Raw genomic sequence first — 23,168 nt, 5'->3', positions numbered from 1 at the left:
CACACACACACACACACACACACACACCACCCCTGACTATTTCTCTTTCACACACACACACACACACACACACACACAAATAGAAACACACACATACAACCTTTCAACCACACCCACACGACTCACACCCGCACACCTGCGCACACAGGCACACAGACACACAAGTATTGACTGTTTCTCCATCCAGTTCCCCCTGTGGATTACGGCCGGCACTTCAGAAATATATAAAGAAATAAATTTGCCGGGCTCTTTCCTCTGTAGTCAATTTTTAACCTCCCGAGCAGCCGAGATTACAGCAAATCCCCGGAAGCTACAGGCGCCAGGCCGAATGCCTTTTCACCTTACGCGCTCCGCAGCAAGGTCAGCGGCGCTATCGGATGCAGGCGGAGAAAGGGAGCGCGTCGTGGGGCCGCGTGGGAGAGAGAGAGAGGCCGTCGTTTTGGAGGGGGTGAAAGCTGGGGGGGATTAGCCGTGGGCGAAAAGTTAAGCATGCGATCACCGCCGCACCCACGCCCACGCCCACCCTCCGCTTTCGGGAGGGCCACCTCGGAGCCAGCGGAGGGGAAGGGGAGCACCCAATCAGGGAAGGGGTGGTGGCTGGGGCCAGAGGCCATGACGCTGTCTGGGTGGACGCGGGAACGCTGGTGACTTCGTGTTCGGGGGTGCCGGGGAGGAGGAGGCCGTGGCGGGCTGGGGGGAAAAACACCTTCCCCTTGATACGGTGCACATTCTCGGAAAATAAGCAGGCCGCCGCAGCCTTTGTCCCGAGGCTTCGGCTTTCATCTTTTGTCAGGCGCGCATAATGACACGCGCTCAGGGGTCCTAATGGAAATATAATAGTCATTTAAAAGGGACAGGCGCTGGAGGGAAAGAGGGAGAGAGTGTGTGTGTATGTGTGTGTATATGTGTGTGTGTGTGTGTGTGTGTGTGTCTGTGTCTGTGTCTGTGTACGTGCATCTACCTCAGATGTGGGGCACCGCCTGCATAATGCACCGATGGACGGGTTTAGTCGCTGAGAGTGCTGGAAGGGGGCTAAGCCGGCGGTGATGTTTCAATCCCCTCCGCCGAGCTTAGCCACGCCACCGGCTTCTGGAGGGCCTGCCAATTCACACTTCTTCATTACTGCCCCCCCGCCCAAATCGCTCATTCATACGTTTCAATAATATTCTATTTGAATTTAGCAGCATGTACTATTTCAATTCCACCTGCCAGTGAAAGTACTAATGCTAAGTACTCAATTTTTTTTTAGTTTTTTTTAAACAAAACTGCTCTGGATGAATTAAATAAAATCAATATGTCCTTTTGAAGGTGCATTGTGGGTATTTGTTAGAGATGTGTTAATGACCACCAACCAATCGCTGAGCAAACGTGTTTCATCATGTCAGGATTATTTTGAGACAGAAAGGCAGTGTGACACTTCATGGCCACCCCCCCCCCCCCCAACCTGACACTCTTATCTCGTAATTAGAGGCCTTGAGGCTTCCCGATGATTATCGCCAGGGTGTCACCAATAAACGATTAAGCCGCAGTCCTGGAGAATCGCACCTACAGCCCACCTCCTTTATTAATAAAAAACAGAGATCCCATCATACATTTCAGATTCTACCTTATCTACCTATCCTACCTTATCTCTGATTTCACTGATGTCCGGTAGAGCAAACAGATTCTGTAAATGTTTAGAAATGCTTACAGCTGCTTATGTGAATCGCAGCATGTACAGCAAGCCCTCGGCGTGCTATATCACTTTCAATCGAAATTAATTACCGCTTTCAGAGAAAACAACTCTGACCAGGTGAGCCACCCTTCCACACAAGGACATGCTAAATCTGGTTTTCACATATTTGGTGAAAAGGCGTACTTGTTCCACTGTAAGAAGGATCCCCCCCACCATCATAGTCATGATGGCATTCTAAGGTAGCTTTACAGATTCATACTTGCAGATTAACATATCCTAACACATTATACACTTCTCACAGGTTCTGCAGCTGAGACTGTCATTCAGACAGATGAGGACTCAGCGCCAACCGTCAGCAAGTGACTCATACGCCTTCCCTCCAGCAGGAAGTGACCTCACGCACACCATGCCAACCGTGGGCCCCTCCCCGGGGAGGGGGGAATAGGAGAGGACAGGGGAGGGCTCGTGTGGCAAGCGCACGTGTCTGTCAGCTACCGGGGAGGCCATTAACTGGCACCTGAGGGCAAGCGTTTAACAGGTGACTTACCGGGGAATTGGTAGCTGTAGCTTGGGGCGAATCCAGTGTATCCACGGCCGTACGTCGCCACGATGTTTGGGTAACCTGGGGGGGGAGAAAAGGGGAGAGGACATGAGTGAAACCCTCCTGGTGTCACAGCGGGTCCCTCGCTGCTCTCTACATTGCAGATTAGTCGCAGGGAGGCCTGGGATGCGGTTAGGATGCAGCCCTGTCGCCGGGAGCGTGGCCTCGCTCCCTGGTACTGACAGCGGACCTGTCTGGAGCTGCCGTGTTACCGCCATTGATCAATAACCTTGTTTTACGGCCCAGGCTAATCAGTCATGAAGACACAACAAAGAAACAACGACTGGATGAAACGGCACTCCCTCAGACATGTAGTGTTCTCTAAATGATATAAGACAATATCTCACAAAACAAATATAATACACATACATATCAAACAATTTTTAAGCTGAAATGTGACAGTTTTGAAGTTAATGCCTAGATGTGAAACCATTCTGAAAATGGAGCGTGTTATTTGGGAATTTGTTTGCAATCTGTTCGCTTTTGCCATCTTTGCTGATGCAGAAACTTTTAATGATGATGGCCAGGAACTTGTCCACAGCCCCCCCCCCCCCCCCCCCCCCCCCCCCCCCCCCCGTCTTTTCCGCTGCTTATTATCATTACGTTCTTAAGAACAAACCCCTCCAAAAAAAGAAAAAAAAACACATATCCCCAAATCAGCACTCTGTGGCTGGCTGCGACTGGCCGAGCGCATCCTGCTAGCGCTCGCAGGAGTGGGACGGAGCCCAGCGCACATGCTGCACTTGTCCTGCTGCCAGGCCGGGAGGCGTGGGGAGGTGTGTGGGGGGGGCAGACGGGACGACTGGGCCGGAAGAGCCCAGCAGCGCGACGGAAAGTTAAGAGCAGCTGATTTATTGTCCCTTTTCTGTCTCGGCGCCTTATTACACGCGTAAGCCTAAAAGTTAATTATCTGGACGGCTTTCAAACAGCAGCGGCAGCACTTAATGGGAGCAAACATATTGAGAGAGCATGTGTGCATGTTTGTGTGTGTGTGTGTGTGTGTGTGTGTGTGTGTGTGTGTGTGTGTGGGTGGGAGAGCGCGCACACAGCGCCCTCAGTCTCAGATTAAAGTACACAGCTGCATGTTTGGAGTCTGTTACAGGACTGCTCTTGGATGAAGCTGTTCTCGTTTACATTACAGCTATCATTTAACTTGTCCCCAAATGCCTGATGCTAACTTGATGCTCTGAAATGAAACTCACCCTACCATACACACAACACAGTGGGTCATCATGAGGTCTGTCCATCGCTATGTCCAGTCAAACACTTTCCCTCGGTTTTACTTAGGGTAAACCCCAAGGGGCCTGTTAAGGTACAGTAAACATGTCGTAATCCACTTGGCTCAATGATGGAGTGAACTGAAAAGTCTTTCTGTTTAACCTGGCAAAATGATACACTGCAGGTTTGGCTCACAGGCACACATCAGCTCTCCCTACCAGGGCATCCATTGGTCAGAATGGCTGTTTTGAGTCATCACAGAGAGCTGTTTTCAAGGATGTATTCAGGGGAAGGAATTTCCTCCCTTAAAACTGTTCATTTGCTGATGTTCAACCCTTTTTGGCAAGCTGCTGAACCCAGTTGTTTTAAACAAAGAGGAGGTGGGCTCTTTCAGCCTTTCAAGGTACCTGTTCAGTTTGGAGCAGCGGGGGATCAGCGCTTGGCAACCAGCCCGCTACTCCAATTTCCAGTCCAAACTTGCAGTATTACAGTCTAGGTAATAAACACCAAACCACAGTTTGCTGCCCATGGGGAGACTTCAATTTAATCCTTAAAACCCTGAAAAGCCGCCTTTTAGCGGCGGGACACAAAGCGGTGTCAGAGAGGAAGCGCGGCGTGGCTGCGTGTGGCACCACTGTCAGGGAACGGGCTGATTTAGTGAGCTAGCCCTGGCGTACCGATTCCTCCTGCATCTGCGTCCATCTGCCGTTTAACTGGTTAGCCTTACCACCGCTCTCTCTCTCTCTCCCTGTGCGTTCGGCTGTTTCGTCAGGGTCCAGGCAAAGCTAGTTTGCGTCTCACGTGTGCTGGATCGGAGAAAACCAGTGCTGTCGATGGCTGCTGCAGCAAGGGTGAGTGAACTGAGAAGACGTGGCAAATACGCCAGCCCGCTACCAGAATGCAAAAATAGCATTACATTTTTAAATGTTGTACATTTTTGGCCTAAAAATGAAGAGAGTTTGGAAAGATGACCTAACGCCATTGATTTGGTTTTTAAGAGACTATATAGTCTTTAGATGCTTGCTCTGAGTGCACTCTTTCTGTGGACAGCTGCGGTAGAGCAGTACAACCACCTCTAAACAGCGAGTAACGGACATCAGGTGCATGCAGTTTCTAAGCAATCTTTGAGCCATTTTTCCCCCCTTTTCAGACACGCTAATGCTAAACACTGATTACATGAAACTGTTTCATAAGCATTACAAAAGCACACCTTGTTGAGCAGTACTTACTGTATGGAACCCCATCAATTTTTAATGTACTTACACATGTACCTACACGATTATACCATGATGCATAGATCAGTAAGATGTCAGTGCTACACAAATACACACGTTCAATTACACTATATATTAAGAAGTTATAAGACCTACATTTTTTTATATCTTTAATTCTTTGATTTCTTTAATGTTGGACATGATGATGTACTATGGGGTTCCCATGCATTAAGTGCTGTATGACAAAATGCACTTACATAACACTTACGTAACACTAAGATATTTAACTGCACAGGTACAAGGGCACTGTAATGCGTTAATTTAAGGCCTTCATTTACTGTGCTGTTGGCCAACTTCACCCTTAGCCACCAACAACAGCACACACAGAGTGGCCTGGTGCATCTTTTGTTCCTTTTCCCATCAAAGAGGTCATGACACACACAGATAATGTGGAGCTTTCATGGAGGGCTGACCCAGAGTGCACTGTGTTTTCACTCTATTGACACAAAGGACCCACTGCACCTTGCTAAGCATCTCTCTCACACACAAGCACACTCATCATTTCAACTGCACACTTGTGTGCAAGCATTTACATGCAAACAATTTTCACAGTCCACACACACACACACACACACACACACACACACACACACACACACACACAGTCCACACACACACACACACACACACACACACACACACACACACACAGTCCACACACACACACACACACACACACACACACACACACAGTCCACACACACACAGGCCCACACACACACACACACACACACACACACACGCACACACACACACAGAGAAGAACTTTCATGCAACTGCACAGACACGTAATGTCCACAATTTTCAGTCTTCACACACACTCTCAAGCACGCTCAAGTAATTATAAAGATGTGAACTAACTCTCACGCACACCATTTTCACAGCCCTTACACACATACACATATTCTTTTGTCTTCTTGATCAGGTGTGTGCAAACATGCAGTTCTCTCTCTCGCTCTCTCACACACACACACGCACACACACACAAACTATCATCCAATCGAAGATGTATACACATATAAAACCATGCATATGTGCTTAAATGAGCTCACACACAATTTTCAATTTTCATTCCTCTCTCTCTCTCTCTCTCACACACACACACACACACACACATGTATACATACATAGGCATAATGTATAGACATCACATTGTTCATTACTCAACCAAACACACAAAACCAACGGACGTGGCACACAACAAAGAGCTCTGCATCCCTCTCCAACACAGCGATCATGTGAGCCCATCTGCAGGACCATTACCACGCGCAAAATGACACTAACCACTGGTCATATGCAATACGGCTCTCATCCAGCGCATCTGGGGCCTGTCCAGGCCCTTCAAACACGCGTGTACGGCCATTCACCAAATGCCGAACAGCTTTTAGGGACGGGAACGCACACGGCTCTCGGCCCCAAAAAACTGCTACGGAGGAGTGCCGCCACCACCCGTGGAAAATTACTATTCAATTTTCCCTCGCGAGCAGAAAGCCCGATGCTATGGCCTTAAACGGGAGCAGAATGGCGTTCTCTGCCTCTCACTGCTCGCGTGATGGCGGAGACAGCGTTAACAGGTGACAGGGCCCTTGGGTTACGTCCCGCAAAGAGAGAGAGAGAGAGAGAGAGGGGGGAAGAGAGAGAGAGCGCCGGCGGAGCGAGATCTGAAGACAGCGGCAGGAGAGGAAACTCATTAAGCGCCGATGTTCCCCCTCTCTCCGTCCCGCCGCCTCTTGGCACCTCAGTAAATAAGGCCTGTCACTTTATCTGGCCTGGTGGCGGCTTCCTCGCCCTCTTATTTGCGTTATTAATATGCATGCTAATGTACCTATTTTATGGCTCAACAGTTCCGATTCACTTTAAAATCAATTACCCATCTGGTACACCCATATTTTGCACAGGCTTAAATGTGTATTAATTTCAGCAAACATACATGCGGCATAACACAAAGATAAATGGCGCGATTAGGTGCGGTAAACAATGGAACGGAGAAGGGGTTTTAATGAGATTTGGCACGTAAGGAATTACAGTTCCTTAAATAATGAGCCCCGATTTTTTTTTTTATGCAAATTACTGAAAGGAATGTTTCGCTGTCCTGCTTTTCCAATTTCATTTAGATAAGAGCGTCTCTAAATAACCCGGCAGTTAATATTCTCACCCGCCCAGCACTTCAGCGCATCCTCCAACTTCGGCTCCTCCGCTGTTTGCTTTGCATGTGCTCTGGAGCGTCGCTCTGATCCGCGATAAATTCCAAAAAGTTCACGACTCGCTTTGAAGTTTAATCCAACGAAAATCGCTCGTCTGCCGGGCCGCCGCCTGCGCCGACGGTAAAAATCACCATCGACAAAAACAAATATTTTAAGAATTTTTCAGAAGAAAAAAAAAAAAAGAGAAAAAAAAAACGGTGGCGTTTATTTTTTGGCGCCGCGGATGAAGCTCCTCTGATTCCCATGCTCTATTATTCAGCACTCTGGAGGTCAGGCTGATGGAATGATAAATTCATACTATAACATTACTTTAATTTTCCTCTTCATTTAGCTCTGTAATGTGCAGCCGGGCTCGGGTGGTCTTGGGACCCGGGCCGGCGCGCTGGCAAAGGGGGCTGGCGGAATACCAATGGCGTTTTTTTTTTTTTTTTTTTTTCCTGCGCGGCCATTGTGAGGCTTCATCAAGCCAAATTAAAGGCAGGACGACCTATCCCGCGGCTTCCATCAGACCGCCGCCCGGACTCTGCACCCCGGCGTCAAACGATTTATTTGCTTCAGTTACTTTCGGCTGACGATCAATCGCTCAGTAGTTATCCCTTGTCACTAAAGCAAGGGTGACAATCAGCCTCCAGTGGGGGTGTGTGTGTGTGTGTGTATGTGGGGGGTGGGCTCTTCAGTGTCTATGTTGCATGTCTTTCTCTTGTCAAATCTACAGCAAATGTCGTCGCGTGTTCTGCGGGCTGCGACCAAAACATGGTAGCGGTAGGCAGAGGCCTCTCTCAGTCTGTCTCCCTGATGGGTGATGGTCATGTTGGGTGGGGGGGTGGAGAAGGGGAGCGGCTCTCCCTCTCTCAGCACCCATGACAGTGGAATCCTTTCTTATTTTCTACTGAAGCTCTGCTGCTCCAGTACATGTGGGTTGGGAATCCTCATACTTACTCAACATGCCCATCCCCAGCATGAAGGCGTCCATCGTGTAGGGGAGGCCCCTGGCCCTGCCCCGGGTCCCGGGCGGGAACATCACCTCCTTGGGCTGGGCTTTCTTACATTCTACCTGTGAACAGACCAGAGGAAAGCCGGCGTGGGTCAGCGGGGCCGTGTGATACCATCCTCCTGTCTATCTGTAAATTCACTTTCATCCCAGTTACATTATCCCTGGCCTCATCCTGTGGAAGCGTCTAACACCAATTTGTTCAGGAGGACCTCTGACAGAAAAACAGTTCTCACATTCCGCATGAGAGGCACAGGAGGAAATGTGGGGACGTGACTGCTTTGTTCTACACACATTAAACTGCAACTGCTCACGACCAAGCTTTTAATTTCACCCTTTACTGCACAGAACTCAAAGCTCATTCCCATGGCTACTTGACTATTAACACAGCGCCACCTGGTGGCGCTACACTGTCGGCGTCTCACAAGAGAGAACGAGGGACCTTTAATGTATTTCAGCGTACAAGAAGTACGAGAGAGGAAATGGCTTTTCCCCTCCGAAAATGGAAGTGTCGCCGCAGATTTTCCCCCCCATCATAAGGCATCATTTTATTTTATCTGTTTGCTGAACTATGAGGCTGGCTTTAGATCTTCAGGCAAAAGTTTCCCCAAATTCCCTCTCTTCTGCGTGCTCGTCTGGTCCGCATCATCAAGCCCATTCCACCCCGAGCGCTTTCATTCCCACCGTCTGCCTCTCCGTCACGCGCTCACACCCCACCTCACCAGAGCCCCCCCCCCCCCCGCTCTGACTGACATTTCAACCTCTTGCACGACGCATATCTAAGTGGGGTTTCGGCGCGCCGGCCAAATCTGTCGGTGAGGAGCGTGAACAGTCCGGTCCCTGATAACGCCCCCGCTGCCTGTGTAGCGTCTGATGTTCCCGGTCACGTCGTGTCTGTGAGCGCCTGCATACGAGCACGGATACGCAGGAGAGCGTGTAGCCCTATAGATGAAAATAAATGAATAAATAAAGGAGGAAAAGGGCGGTATGCGCATACACCCCGGTGAAACGTCCGTCCGTCCAAGAGAGGGGGCGCAGCTGTGGTAGACACAGCAGGCCTGACTAGGAGGTAGACGGGAACCGAAATAACATTCTGACCTGACAGACCGATCGGGGGGGGGAGGGGTGCGGGTGGAGGGGGTGGGAGTCATCTGCAGCGGTATAATATGTGCGGTGCATTCTCCCATCCTGCTGAGCGCTTTATGAAATATACAGGAACACGGGCGGCTGACAGGGCCGCCTCGTTGCCCGGGTCTACCCTGCCCCCCCCCCCCCCCCCCTTTGGTAGGCCGGGGCCGTTTGCCGCACCGGCGGATCTGTCTGCCAGCCCGCTCCGCTCGGCCCCCGGCCTGTCCATCTGTTTGTCTGCCGTCCAGCTCCTCGCCTCCCCGCCTCCCGCAGCCGGACGGCCTTCCTGTCTGTTTACCGCCATGCCGATCCTATTCCCATTCCCGCGCCGTCGCCTGCCCCGGCGCTGGCCACGCAGCCGTTTGACGACCGCGAAGACCCCCCCCCCCCCCCCCCCCCCCCAACTCCTTTCCAAATTGTCAACATGGCAGTGGGCTCCTGCTTCAGGCAAAGGCTGCGATTTATACACAGTGTACAAAATATCAGGGAAGTGCACACACCCAGTGGTGAAATACGCATTCACAGCACCAGTTAGGGCTCTAACGGACAGAACCTGAGCTGTGGAGAAACCCACCGGAACCCAGCTGCAGAAACCCAAATGAACTGTTTCCAGACACTACCACAAAATTAGCATTAAAAACATAGCGTAAATGTTTCATTCCAATGTATGCATGTCTACTACGGTACGCCCCTCACTACAAACAGCATAGTGTATTTTTTGTCTTCTTTGCCCTCTCTTCAAGTGACACTGTCACCGTAGAATGCTTACTACCCTTCTGGAATGAAAGCAGAGTTTTGCTTTAATTAATCTTTGTTGATTATTGTTAATTTGTCGGCAGAATTCAGAGGATGACACAACACTTCACAACAGTAACTTTCCACCTAAAAACTGAACAAGCTGAAAATCTACGGCTGAGTTCATATAAAAAGACTTGATAAGTACAAATAAGAAAAAGTCGAGGCTCATCTTCTCAGAGTCTGTTTCTGCCTACATGCTCCGTCAGTTTGTTTGCTAGATGAAGAACTTTGTATTTTCCCTAATAGTTGGTGCTACAGTTCCTACAGCAAAGACACAAAGTGAAATATGGAAATGAGTTTCACAGAATAGCCACGCACATGTAATTATCCAACAAAATAATGAGGATTAACAAATATTCGTCGGTGTAATGTCTTCAGCAGTGCAGTCGGTTGTTTTTGGCTTCAGCTAAATTGGCTTTTTAACGCTATTAACCAGAGCTACTTACAAATTACAGAACATTGAGTGCATAGAGTATCATAAAGAGCATAACCATCGACATTAACATGAGGCAAGTATTTCCCTTACTGAAGGAGGCGTTTTCAAAAAGTAGTTAGGTCGTGCAATCTTCAGACATTTTTGGCTCATCCTGAATGATCTCTGAAACTTGTTACACTCTGTGATTGCAATCAGGCTTTGAAATTGTCCACACTCAAAGTGCACTAAATACTGTTATTGTGAACTGCGACATGGAGTGGGGATGGGCGCATGCTCTCGTTTTAAGATTCTTGTGAAACTAAATTAGCCAAATTAGCTCGCCAATACCTAGTACAGTACTCAGCAACAATAGCCACATCAGATGTCACACTTAGGATATGCTTTTTTTTTCGTTCTCTTTAAGTGTGTCGGAATCCATGAATATATTTAAAAGTAGTTTCTGCTACGCAGAGTTAGTCTGGCTTTGCAAGAGGAGCACTCCAGAGGACGAACCGAACATTTTCACTACTTACTGGCTTTCAAGCAAAATTAGGATCTCACTTTCACAAAACACTGCGGCGGCCAGGGTCAGGCACACAGCAGCGGTCGGAGAGGTTGGCCTTGTGTTGCACAGACACCTTTAGCCAATCGTGAGGGGGCGCGATGATCAAGCGTTTCAGATGCTTGTTACGGGAGGCTTCTTTCTCTTGTCTAAGTCAGAACTGGGTTTCGTTCCCCCTCCCATTTTTTTGGCATGACATGCCTGCGAGAGCCTCCCGGGACCTGACGGTTATACAGCATGTCATCTCCTCTCGTCTCTACCTCGCCGCGCTGCCACGGACTCAACGCCGCAGCTAGACAGGGCATGTACTGAAAAGAGCCAATCAGCATGTTCTGTTCTTGGCTGGCTTTTCTAGGCCTGCTAATGTTACATCTCCTATTCAAATCAATGCGGCGAAGGATAGAAACTGTGCTCGACTGTGCCGGTGTATCTGACACGGCTGGTGAATACAGTGGCAAACCGTGGGGTGTGAAACATAGAGGGAGGAATGCTGGTGCGTGTAACACTCCGGTCGTCACTTCTGTAGCCGTGGTGAACAGGTCAGTGGGACAGTTTTGCTAATCCTGATCTGGCACTGAAGCTAAGCCGCTGCTCACTGTCTCGTGAATCCTGTCAACACACGCACACACTTCATCTTTCGATGACTACAGTGTTCGAAAAAAACACCCGAGAGTCAACAGGTTTGCTTCTGCGAAGGTCACATAAACATCAACAGTTTCTACTTAGGGAAAATCTCTTGATAATTAGTTTGTTTATACATATTTTCCATATGCAGGTTCATGTGAACGCTACACTTTACACACAGTTAACAATAGGATGGTGTGGAGTAGTGCATCAATTAAGAAAATGGGCTTCTCTGGTAGGGCGCGGCAGGTACACCCGAGTGCAGCTAATTTGACGGGGCCCTCGTGAGAGATGGGAGCGGGAAAGGGAGGCTGACGACCGTGGAGAACGAGCCGTGATCCATACCATCATCAGCAGCCTGTTAAGTGCCGCTCGGCATTACGCATCATCCCTCGGCTAATTCCACGGAGGGAGCGGGGCGGCCGCTGATGAGGCCCTTCAGCTCCTAATGAAAACATGCAGCCCACCGCTAATGGCCTGTGGGTGAGGAGGAGGAGGAGGCCTTAAAAAAAAATGCACAGCCCTCTGATGCACACAGCCTGTGTCGCTCACCCTCAGTGCCACACCCCAAACCCCCTCCCACAACCTGTTACAGATGCCACGCCCCTGGGAAGATGACAGACAGAGATCGAATCAAGCATGACGCCAGAAAAAATGTGCAGAGTGCGTGTCACACGGGCTGCGGGGAGATGCAGCCTCCGCCTCTCGAGTGACCCATATACGGACACCGCTCCGACACATTTCCCGACGCGGTGGAAAAAAACAAATGATAAACACAATCGGGTTCAGCTTATCCTTATGCAACGCTATCAGTGTGAAAGCAGCCCTGGCAGCTGCTAACTGTGACCTCTGACCCTCTGACCCTGCCATGATGTTGGTGTGGCAGGATGGATGGGGGTGGGGGGAGGGGGATTTGGGGGTTGGGCGGGCAGCGCGTACGCCGTGTTTAAACGCAGAGGGTGTTCGCTGCCTCCGTTGTGCGTGACGGGGAGGCGAGTGATGGTCGCGGCCGTGCCCGGTTCCTACGGGAAGGCAATTAGTGACGGGGAGGTGGGACAGGCAGATTAAGCTCACAGATGCCCGGCCCCCTGCGCTGACCTTTCAGCTGCGCCGCCACCGCCGATGCTGCCAAATTCGTTTCCCTCTGATGCTGCTCTTTTTCCCCTCCCTCTATTACCGTCCCCTGCCCCCCAATTGCTTCCGGGTCGACATTTTCCTGGATGGTGTCATCTTTCAATTACAAATAAGGGAGGACGGGCAGCATTGGCAGTGCCCTTCTGATCATCCTCACGCGGGCAGGGCAGGGCAGGGTGGGCTGAGGCGGGGCGAACAGCTCGGCTACATTACAGTCTCAGGTAGTTGAGCAACAATCCCGTCACCACGAAATGAATCCGAACATAGGACCTGCACGCCGGGACGGGCCCTTTCGCTTGGCCGTGTGAATACAGGCTACTCGGGGAGTTATTCTGCCAGAGGCGCGGGGGGGGAGGGCTTATCCCCGCAGCACGGTGACCTGCGGTGGGGGAGGGTGGCTCCTCGAGCCGGTGGGGCTCGGTTTCCCTCCATCAGCATTCCTGTCGCCCGCTCCGGGACGGGTTTAAGGCCCTCCGCAGCGATCCCCCCTCTTTAGTGCCGAATATTACCGCGTTCCTTTTCTTTTACAGCTCCGATGACACGATGAAGGCATGAATGGATAACCTTGAAGTGCGGCTGACATTCTGCCGGTCTGGAGAAGCGCGGGCTTGAAGCTCACAACGAGAGCTTAACAAGGCTTCTCGTGTATATTATCCTCGTGGGTGTGATGTGGGCTGGGTGTGGGCGGGGGCCAAAACAACAGTTTGTTGTCTGGCATATACAGGAAGAGCAGAGGTGTGGCTTACTTTAAGTGATTCTATTTACCAGAGTCTCTCCAAACCACAGTGAATTTAACTGAATTTAATGCTTTTTCTTACACCCAGAGCACCCAAAAATGTACCTGGCCTCTGATTAACACAATTAATACAAAAAATAGATATGAAGCCTTTCAATTTTTTCAAACTGACCCAAGCACAAGGATCCTCTCCCTTGTCCACCTCTCTCACCCACCCTATCATCAGCCCCTTATCAATGGTTCGCTTTTCAGGGAGGCTGGGGGGGGGGGGCGGGGCTGAGGTGAGCTGTGCATCGCAATCGGATGATCTGTTTGAGAAAATGTATCCATAACCTAAGGAGCACAACACACCGTCCGAATCAAACTCTAGCCACTTTTTTACGAGAAAACGCACCCTACCGGAGTGAAACGGATGGCAGGCTTCACCCTAAGCGGGGAACTGTTCTCTCCGACGGTCTCCTACGAGAGGCTGACGCCCGCGGAACCACGGAGGCTCGAGGAGACTGCGAGCTCGGCCACCGCTGAATGGAGGCGGGCGCGCAGTGCGGCGCGGCGCGGCGCTCGGAGGGCGCTTGAACCAAACAAAGGAAAGGTGTGCGCGTGGCGAAGACGCGGGCCCCTCGCAAACAGAGACAGATGTTGTACCCCCGTTCAGAGGAGACTGTCGGAGTGACGGAGTTAATAATCCGAGCAGAAAAGATAAATAAAAAGTCTAAAAATATCAGGCCCGCTCTCCATCTCAGCGGCGCCAGGGACCATTTACAATGTCAGACAGCAGCAAACTGCGAGGATGGAGGATGGAGGAAGAGAGGGGAGGGCGGGAGACGGGGCTGCGATGGTCCGGATGGAGCCGAGCAGCAGGCATCAATCTCCTCCGGTCCATCTGGCCTGCAGAGGCAGAGCGGGAGGCGGGCGGGTCACGTCCCTCCCCCCCTCTCGGCTGATTGGTGCCCGGCGCACCAGCTGAGCCTGGCTGTGTCGGGTTTCGCCGCCGCTAAGCCTTGAAATGAGATCAAATTGGCCGGCCGACAGGAGGGAGCAACCTCAATGCGGTGGCATTATCAGGACAGCCAGCGGCGAGGAGGGGGAGGTGGGGGGGCGGGGGGGGGCAGCTGTTCTCGCAAGCTGAATTCGGGGGCGAAATTCAGCCCAACGCAGAATTTGGGGTGTATCTGTAGTGTTTCAGGTTCCGAGGGCCATCGACGTTTAAATGTTCATGAGCCTCGCCGTCTGAGCAGAAACCAGCGGTGTCGGTTTCGGGCGTGAATCGTCTTCCCTGTCAGATCCAGGCGTGGTGGTACAGCCGCTCGCTCGGCGTGTTTGAGACCTCGAGCGCGTTGGGTGTTAGAACGCGGTGATGGAGAGCCACCGAGCCGTGGCGTCCTTCGAGGAAAGGCGACCGAGTTCAGACAGCCGTGGGTCTCAGGCTCTACTCAGCCGAACGGACAGCAGCGCTCCGCAACGTTTCACACCCCAAAAACCCCACCCACAGGTCAGAGGTCACAAATGACAAACTGTGACAACTGGAGAGCTTCCCTGCCTCTACTGCAACTATTACCAATACTACTATGAAAATAAAAAATAAATAAAAAAGCCTGCTGCTTCCCTGCCCGTAGGCAACGCGAACCCTCAGCTTAACAGTGGAGCATAATTCACAGCAACTTGAATTAAATTACATTGGAGACTTGGGGCCATGTACATTATTGATACACTTACAGCTATTTCGCCTATGACACAGAAATCTATACTCCCCCCAAAAATGCTGTCAGAAGCTATTTACGCCTCCAAAGGAGAACATCTATTTCATGGCACGGAGGCAAGTGCTGGAAACCAAATAAAAATCAGAAATTTGAGGCCTTTAGTCATGACTCAGTGTTAGCAGTAGCGCACAGAGAGGCTAATCTGTATAGAAGAAAATGCTGTTCTGCTGCACATCTGAGACCATGAGATCCGGTTACGTTTCCAGTGTTGTTCTCAGTATTATTTTGTACTTTCAGCAAGGTCAATCACATGTAGGAGATTTTGATCCGGGCTTTTTCTTTTTTTTTTTTTTAAAAGAGGGGAGGGAAGCGACTGAATTTTTCTCCATTCGATATTCTGACATCTCAGGTCACTTTCAAGGATCGCTTTGATTCCATTACATCCAGCTGAATAACTGTAATCTTGTCAAATATCACAATTGCCCTCCGTCGGCTTAACCCACTCTTAAAACACTCCAGGAAGATTGTGCAAATATATCCACAGCTGCCGAGGTGTCTGGGGCCGCCTCAAACAGGTGCGCTTCCAGACAACAAATTCAGCCCTTGACAGGGGAAAAAAACAAATTATTCCACTGACCCGTAGATTGAGACCGATCGGCCTACGGGGCCCCTCTCTTTAAAAGAGCTCTCTCACACTTCCTCTGGTGTTCCGAGCGCAGGCGAACGCGCCCGTGTGGAAGTGGGAGAAGGAAAAAAAAGAAAATGAGCCAATTTTGCCAGTTTCCTCCTTGCAGCGGTGGATTATCTCAAAACGCCGGCGCAGACCTGAGTCTCGGCGTGGGGAGACGGGCGGCGGGCTGGCGTTCTGGTGCCTTTGGCCCTTATCTCACACTTGCTTCTTGACGGGGCTCTTGCTGGGGGAGAGCCCGGGGTCCCGGGTGCTCTGAGCAGGCCCGAATGAGCCTGGACACCCCACGGCCAACAAGAGGAGGGGGCTCCTTACGTTCCCCCCCGCAACAGTCCCAACACACACCAGCATCTACGTTCCAAAAAGGGGGTGCCACCTGCACAGCCCGGGAAGGGTCGGTCCGCCTCCTCTGTCCGAGTCCAACAAGATGGCCGCCAACCGCGCGCTGTTGTGTGATGCAATTTATAATTGCACACATCGTAATTAATTATTATGATCAACTTAGCGATCGGACTCAATTGTGCAAATGTTAATTATGAATAAACATGACTAATGATCGGTCCAGGCAGGCTCCATTGTTTCTTTTTCCTAAAAAAAAGAAAAAAAAAAAAACGCGCATGAATCTGTCATGTGCTAGCCGGGGGGAGCGGCGGCGAGAGCCAAGATCTGCTGACGGAGCGGTGCTCGCCAGAAGTCCACACCCATCATTCACAATTCTTCCCTGTGTTCCCAACGTCGACCCATTAGCGGCGTGACAGATGTTGGGGCTATTAATAACGACGCGTCTCCCGCTGACGTTTCGCACGCGCCGAGCCAACACGGAAACATCGGCGCGGGTTCCGAGAGCGTGCTGCGCGCTCGCTTCTGCGTCTCGGCGACCCAGGCAAAACTTTCAGCTCACAAAGCACGCGAGGGTCACATGCTACAATGCCTGGTGTACAGAGGTGGACACCCTGGCTTCGGAAAGTAAAAGTCCTGCCACGTATTTGTTCTAGCCATTCACTAAACAAGGTGATTTCAATAATTAGCTCCTCTACCTGGCTGAAGAGTTGTGCTAATTAAATTCAGCTGGTTAGCTTGTGGACACACCTGTGAAGGAATACCTGCCCGCTCACTCAAAAAATGGCATGCCAGAAACGCCTTGAAAGAAAAGTTTTCTTTGTTGCACTCGCCACTAGGCGGCAGTATGGAGTCAGGGAGAGGGACGGAAGGTGAGGGTGAACTGGGGATCGGCCTTTATTCACCCGCGGGGTCATTTACTGCCTTTCATCATATAGGAGGCAGAGCTGGGTGTAACAATCAGGAAAGGCGCTGGTGATCAGGAATCACTGCAGAGAGAAGCGAGGCATTTTCTCAATCAGCCTCTCTCCCCAACTGCGTCTCGGCCCTGCTGAGGCGTCTAGGCGGCGGCTGTAATCAGGCCCAAAGTGTAGGCGCCGGTCGGTGAGCAGATCTTTGCCAGCCCGAGTCATCAGGCCTTAGTTCCAGCAGCAGGGCGGGGCAGCTGGGGACGGGGGGGGTGGTGTCACTCCTCGGCCCAGGGGACTGCATTTGGTAGCCGAATGCCGGGACGTCCCGTCAGGAGACGCCGCATATAAAAATAACCGCCACTGAGTGGATGGGCATCTCTAAAGCTGGCCCGGGTGACGGACAACACGCCCAGGTGCCCGGCCAAGCACAGGGACTGTCAGTGTCGTTCTTTTAAACATCAAACCTGCCTCTCAGCAGCTGTTCTGCAGCCCCTGGTCCAGGGCCCCTCCTAGTCTGTGGGACGGTGGGAAGTATGGTCCCAGAGAAAGTGTTCTGGCACTCTGGACACACCGTCCAGTTTCTTTCACCGTTTCCAGGCAGGCGCTCGCTGACCGCGGCTGGTCTCGGTTCAGCAAGCCTGCGCAGCGTGAGCGGGTCAGACAGCGGAGAAGCGTGTGCCAGGTTAAACAGGCGAAGAGAGGGCCCAGGAACGGCAAACGCGGCGGAGACAGAACATTCGGCATGAATAAAGCACACCTCTGCCTCAAAGGACGGGGAATAAATTGAAAACTTCTGAAGGGGGGGGGAGGACGAGCAAGACAATGAGGGGAAACGAAGGCCAGCCAGGCTCTTTGTAACAAGGCAGACGGACGGGGGCGGAGCGACCACGGGAAGCTATTCGCATTTGCGGTGCGATCGGGCTGAGAACCCCCCCTCCCCCTCTACTTTTATTTCAAAAGAAACCAATTCCTATACTTCTCCTTTCTGACTCTCTCTTTCGTCCACATCCCCTTCCCTTTCCACTACCCCAGATGTCAGAGCGCTGTCAGAGTGCGGGGGGCTAAAGTGGAGCTGTCTGAGGAGCGCTCCGCTCAGACCTCCCCCCTGTGTGGCCGGAGGAGGAGGAGGAGGAGGAGGAAGGGGGGGGGGCAGTCGTGCTGAATGTTTCATGGTCCTCTCTGTGCCCGGAGAGGAAATCAAAGGCAACCGTCGGCGGGAGGATTCCGCGTGAGGTGCCGCGGGTCTGAGGAGCGCAGACATGCGCCCGGGTCCCCCCCCCATCCCCCAACTCCGACCCCCGACCCCCTTCCCGCGCTTCCAGAAAACCTGGCGTCGCTTGTGACGGTTTCCAGCCTCGTTTGAATCTTGCCGGCGCTCGAGCCGGGCACAGAGATCTCAAAATAGGCAACGAGGATACCCTTTCATCTTTACAGGGGAAGGGTTGGAGCGGGGCTGGGGGGGGGGGGGTCACAGATGGCCGCTGTGGCGATGGCGGGAGAGAGAGGACACCTACCAGCAGCCGTCGGTTCCTCCAGAACGGAGGACATCATTATTGTGTTTACAAAATAATAATAATAATGATGATCAAAAAAATCTGCAAGTCAAATCTCCGCACAGGCTGCGAGCAGATGATGCTTCAGGGGCCGCTTTGATCTCGTTGGCAAAAAGAACTCTACTACTGAATTGGAAATTAAGAGATGGGGGCCAAAAAAAAAAAAAAAAAGGAGGGAAGACACGCTAAATGTTTCTCTTACTGAGCTCTTCGACGCCATCCTCGTCTTCCCTTAGCATCTCCTGTACCCATTTCATTTGAAGCCCCATTAGCGATGGCTTCCAAACTCTTCTTCCAAACCAGGGGACCGTGACAAAGTAGTCATTTATGAGAGACAAATAGTCGGTGCTGGATGCGGTGTTCGAAATCTTTTATTCTTCTCGTTTTTAAAAGCTCGTCAACTGACGCTAACGATGCATGCAATTCCCTGGTAGTCCAATTGAATGGGGGGCTGCCCATGAATGGCATGAACAATGCTCGAAAAGCGCCGAAAAATAAAGAAATTGCGGCTCTCGCTCAGTGCTCCCTGAACGATGAAACCATTTGATGCAATATCATATAAAAATCAATAGGGCTGTATTGTACCCATAGATCTGCAGCCAGCCACTGTGTCTGTCCCCTGGTCTTGAGAACAGCTTGTCCGTGTCGCAGGGATCAACGCGAGCGAGAGCCCAGATCCTCCGGCTCGGGGGGTCTCGGGTTGCCGTGGCGCTCCACTGACCTGGCCCCTCCCCCCCTCCCCCCGCCGCCTCCCCCGCCACCCGATTACATCGAGGCTGCGGGCCCGGAGTTGATCGATCGCCGCGGTGATTGATGCAGCGCGACATGTCTGCGCTGAAACGCTGGCGCCACAGCCCCCGGCCCCCGGTTTCGGGTTTGCGCCCCTTCCGTCGGTCGCCGGCTGCTCTGGTGGAAGGGGCGGTGAGAGTGTGTGGGGTTCTGGGGGGGAGGGGGGTCAGAGGGCAGGCTGAGGTATTTCGCAGGTGGGGGAGGCGCCACCACGCTTGGGGTCGGAGCCACTTTGCTGCACTGATGGGCTGGAGGAGGGTGAGTCACAACCCACGCCCCTGCACCGAAAATCCTGGGATCCACAATGTCTCCTGCCTGCCATCCCGATCTCTGCGCCTCCTCCGAGAACAATGTAAATTTAAATTTTCCATAATTAACAAATGATAACTGTTATCTGTGATCTACCCAAACTAAGTTTCTCACCTGACCTCTCCTTTGTCATACACCACATTTCAAGGAAAGACAATCCAACAAAAACTAAAAAAGAAAACAAAAAAAGGAATTTATTTCATCTATGCCTGGTGGCAGGTGCCGCGTGGGTATGTGGTGCTGGAGTGACTTGGCTCAACACGCCCCTGGACTTGGTTGAAATCACTCTCTGTTTCCAGAGCATTCCACACATTCCAAAAGTAATGCGCATTCCCCAGCAGCTTACATCGGTGTTAGTGTTAAATGGCACTGCCAAGCCTGACCCGAAGGGGTTAATGAAATCCAGCCCCTTCCTGCAGTAACTTTCCTGGCCTCCTCTAGCAGAAGGATTCACAGAAGAGGAAAGTGTGTGCTCCCCTCCCGCACCCCTACAGCCACCCCCCCCCCCCCCACCGCCCCCCCGCCCCTCCGGCAGACAGGCGGGACTCACAGACACAATTTCACGGTTTCTAGGCTGTACACCCCACTGCATCCACAGCCCTAAAAGCTCAGCTCTCCCCCCCCGCCCCCCCCACCCCTCCAGCCCAGACACAGCACCGCACTGTCAGACCACGCTGCCCACCCCACTGACTCTCTCCTCTATTAATGTTCTGCTAAAGAGAAAATAAAATATTAATCCCCCCAGATTGAAAATTTCAGAAAATGAAACGACTTACCATTTTATTATTGATTTCATGAAAATGAATTTCACAGACTTTCTCTACAACGTCCTCGTTCTCGAAAGTTACAAAGCCGAATCCTGTCCAGGGAGAGACAGAGAGGGGAGGGGTGGGGAAGGAGGGAGGGGAAGGGGGAGAGAGAGAGAGAGAGAACAAGTGTGAATAAAGTGAACTTTCAGAAACTACTTTTCTGTGTCTTAAAGGGAAAAGGTTACATTGGCAGGGATGTCACACGGATCTGATAATGATCGCTGTAACATTCATGAAGAGCTGTGGGCCCCGCGAGGGACATGCTCATTCACCTGCTCCCGGACGCCGTGGGAGCCGATGATGTGCGTTTCGCACGTCCGTACAGTATACATCCTCGGCTGCTAATATGATGAAATCTCAGACATTATTAGAAGAGCCATACGTCTCCTTCCACAAAGGCGAGATGGAAAACACAGCACAAAGCCCATTTAAATGAGATTCGTGGAGCAAGGCCAAGCATCTGAATTTCATTAAATGCATTTTGTGTTCCCCTCATTGATATTTCAGTGTATAACAAGCTCTCGTTTTTATGTTAATGCGAGCCCTGGGTATCCGAATGTCACTCCCGAGTTTCTGCGTTTAACTCATTCCTTCGCCGCCGCGGAGGACGGGCAGGAGCGGACTCGCGCAATCCGCGGTAACACTCTTTCATGTTCGCGGCCGTAACTCCTTCACTTCCTCCGGTGCAAAGACCACGCTGTTTCATCTAACACGCAAAGACACACAGTGGAGGCAGAAGGTAAATTTCCATGAAAGCCAATTAGAATGAACAGGGGAAGGAATGGGTGGTAAACAGTTTATCACTGGAGGCGGTGATGCCTATCGCGGGGCGAGCAGCTCCATCTAAATGGAAAGCGATGGGGGCATAGTGGCTGTTTTTCGGGGGATGCGGGAGGCGCGGGCCCCGGGTGCAATCAGCGCCCACTCTGTGCAAACACGGCACGCACCCGAAACCGAGCGCGGCCTCCCCTCCGGAGTTTAGACAAGGCCTCGGCTTTTAAGAAAACGGAAGATAAGCAGGGTCGCGGGGTCAGCAAGGGGGGGGGGGGGGGGGGGGGGGGGGGGGGGGGGGGGGGGGGGGGGGGGGGGGGGGGGGGGTTGACAGGGAGCCAGACACAGGAAGCCGGAGACCCCGCTCCACAGGCGGGGGAGATAAGCGGCGATAAGAGGCAGGAGGCCGGCGATAAGCAGCGGTCTGATAAACGGGCCTCTGGCCTCTCCTGCCCCGCCGGGGCCTCTGACTGACTGTGCGTAACCTGGCCCCCGCGCTTCATTCCGGGGAAAAGACAAACTGCAACAGCACGCTCTTCACTCTCGCGCTGACCCGCGAGTCAACGGGTCCCGCCTCGCGGCCGGGTCTGTGCTGCGGGCCTGCCGGACTGCAGGGAGACCTGTGCCAGCACGCCTGCCCTCACCACAAAACGCACAGATTCTTGTTTTACTGTATATTATTTGTTAGCTTATCTCACATGTACATCTCTGCAATTAAAGTGCTGGACATGTCTCAGATCCACAACAGGTTAAGTAGCTTGCACAAGTGTGCCACTATACAATACGGTGCTTAAACCCATCAGCTTCTGGTTTTAAGCCCCGCCCCATAACCACCATGCCGAGGTACTGCGCAGTGTATAGGACTCCTTTTGGACTCAAACAGAGGGGCAGCATATTTCCTGGCTGCAGCATTTTCCTGCTGAAATGGAGGTCTAACTGTCACCGGTGAGTTCACAGTCAGGAGGGTTAACACCGTACAGCAAAGCGTTCCAGCCTCGGCAGACATGCCTGCTGCTCCAGTCACCATCATGGTGGCATAATGTATGCAAGGCAGCAAGCTGGCCCTGGAGTGGAGGGGGAGGGACCTAGGTAGGACCCCGCCGACCTCGCCTTCCTCGATGGCTTCCTCTACCACCTCATCAGGACATCCTGGAGCAGTGAACAGGCACTTGACCACTCAACTTCCCCCTTTCACCCCCCCCCCCCCCCAACTTCCTCCCTCCAACATCCCCTCCCACATACCCCACCCCCCTCTTCCCCGCCGCTCTGTTCAAAGGCGCAGGCCGACACGGGGCCGGTTCCAGGGCCGTTTGATGGCCGTCCGTCAGATCCCCCTGTCCTTTGGAGTGGGCCTCGGCCTGGGTCCAGGCAGGCCCAAGGCCCTTTTCATTTCCAGCACTTTCATAACACTAAACACTGCCTGCTGTGTCAGCTAATCAAAAAAGATGTCATTGTTTTCAATCTGCGTCCTGTTTTCCCCCCTTTCCTTTTTTTCATTATTTACAGCCTATTATTTCCTGCAGTTTTTCCGCTCATACAAAGAGCAATCACAGCCAGCTAGGTGGCTGGAAAGAAGATTGATTACTTAATGCTAGATTCGGGAAATTAATTAATCGTAGCAGAGCACCACCTACTTGAACACACAGCAAAAAAAAAAAAAAAAAAGTTAATGGGATTTATGAGTAAATATACCACTCCAGACCTGAGGTTGAGACCAACTGCGTTTGTGAACCAAGCAGGAATTATGCGGTCATTTCTGATTCAAGTGTCATTAAGAGTGGAACTGTAATTGGAAGCTTTGGAGGTGTTTTGCAACACAGAAAGTATCTTCAACACAGAGTTGAATTTGACAGTGAAAGGTGGAAAACTATTGGCACATGTACTAAGCATGATACAAGATGTTTGGCATTTGACGACACATAAGATGGAATTATTATAA

The 23,168-nt window shown here is 51.7% G+C and overlaps 1 protein-coding gene across 4 annotated transcripts in view; it reads right to left on the bottom strand.

Annotated features, from left to right (window-relative positions):
* The window catches only part of LOC118774870 (RNA-binding protein Musashi homolog 2), a 204,228-nt gene that overhangs the window by 35,257 nt on the left and 145,803 nt on the right, over positions 1-23,168 (bottom strand). For all 4 annotated transcript variants that reach the window (XM_036524427.1, XM_036524429.1, XM_036524430.1 and 1 more), the window contains exons 8-10: positions 20,426-20,508; positions 7,912-8,026; positions 2,223-2,297 (exon numbers count right to left, since the gene is read on the bottom strand). In XM_036524427.1, coding sequence (XP_036380320.1) covers positions 2,223-2,297; positions 7,912-8,026; positions 20,426-20,508 — 273 coding nt within the window. The remainder of the gene's footprint in view (positions 1-2,222; positions 2,298-7,911; positions 8,027-20,425; positions 20,509-23,168) is intronic.

Source organism: Megalops cyprinoides, chromosome 3 (assembly GCF_013368585.1).
Source record: "Megalops cyprinoides isolate fMegCyp1 chromosome 3, fMegCyp1.pri, whole genome shotgun sequence".
Lineage (NCBI taxonomy): Eukaryota > Metazoa > Chordata > Actinopteri > Elopiformes > Megalopidae > Megalops > Megalops cyprinoides.
Note: the sequence above shows the minus strand (reverse complement) of the source record. Positions and strands in the feature narration are given on the sequence as shown.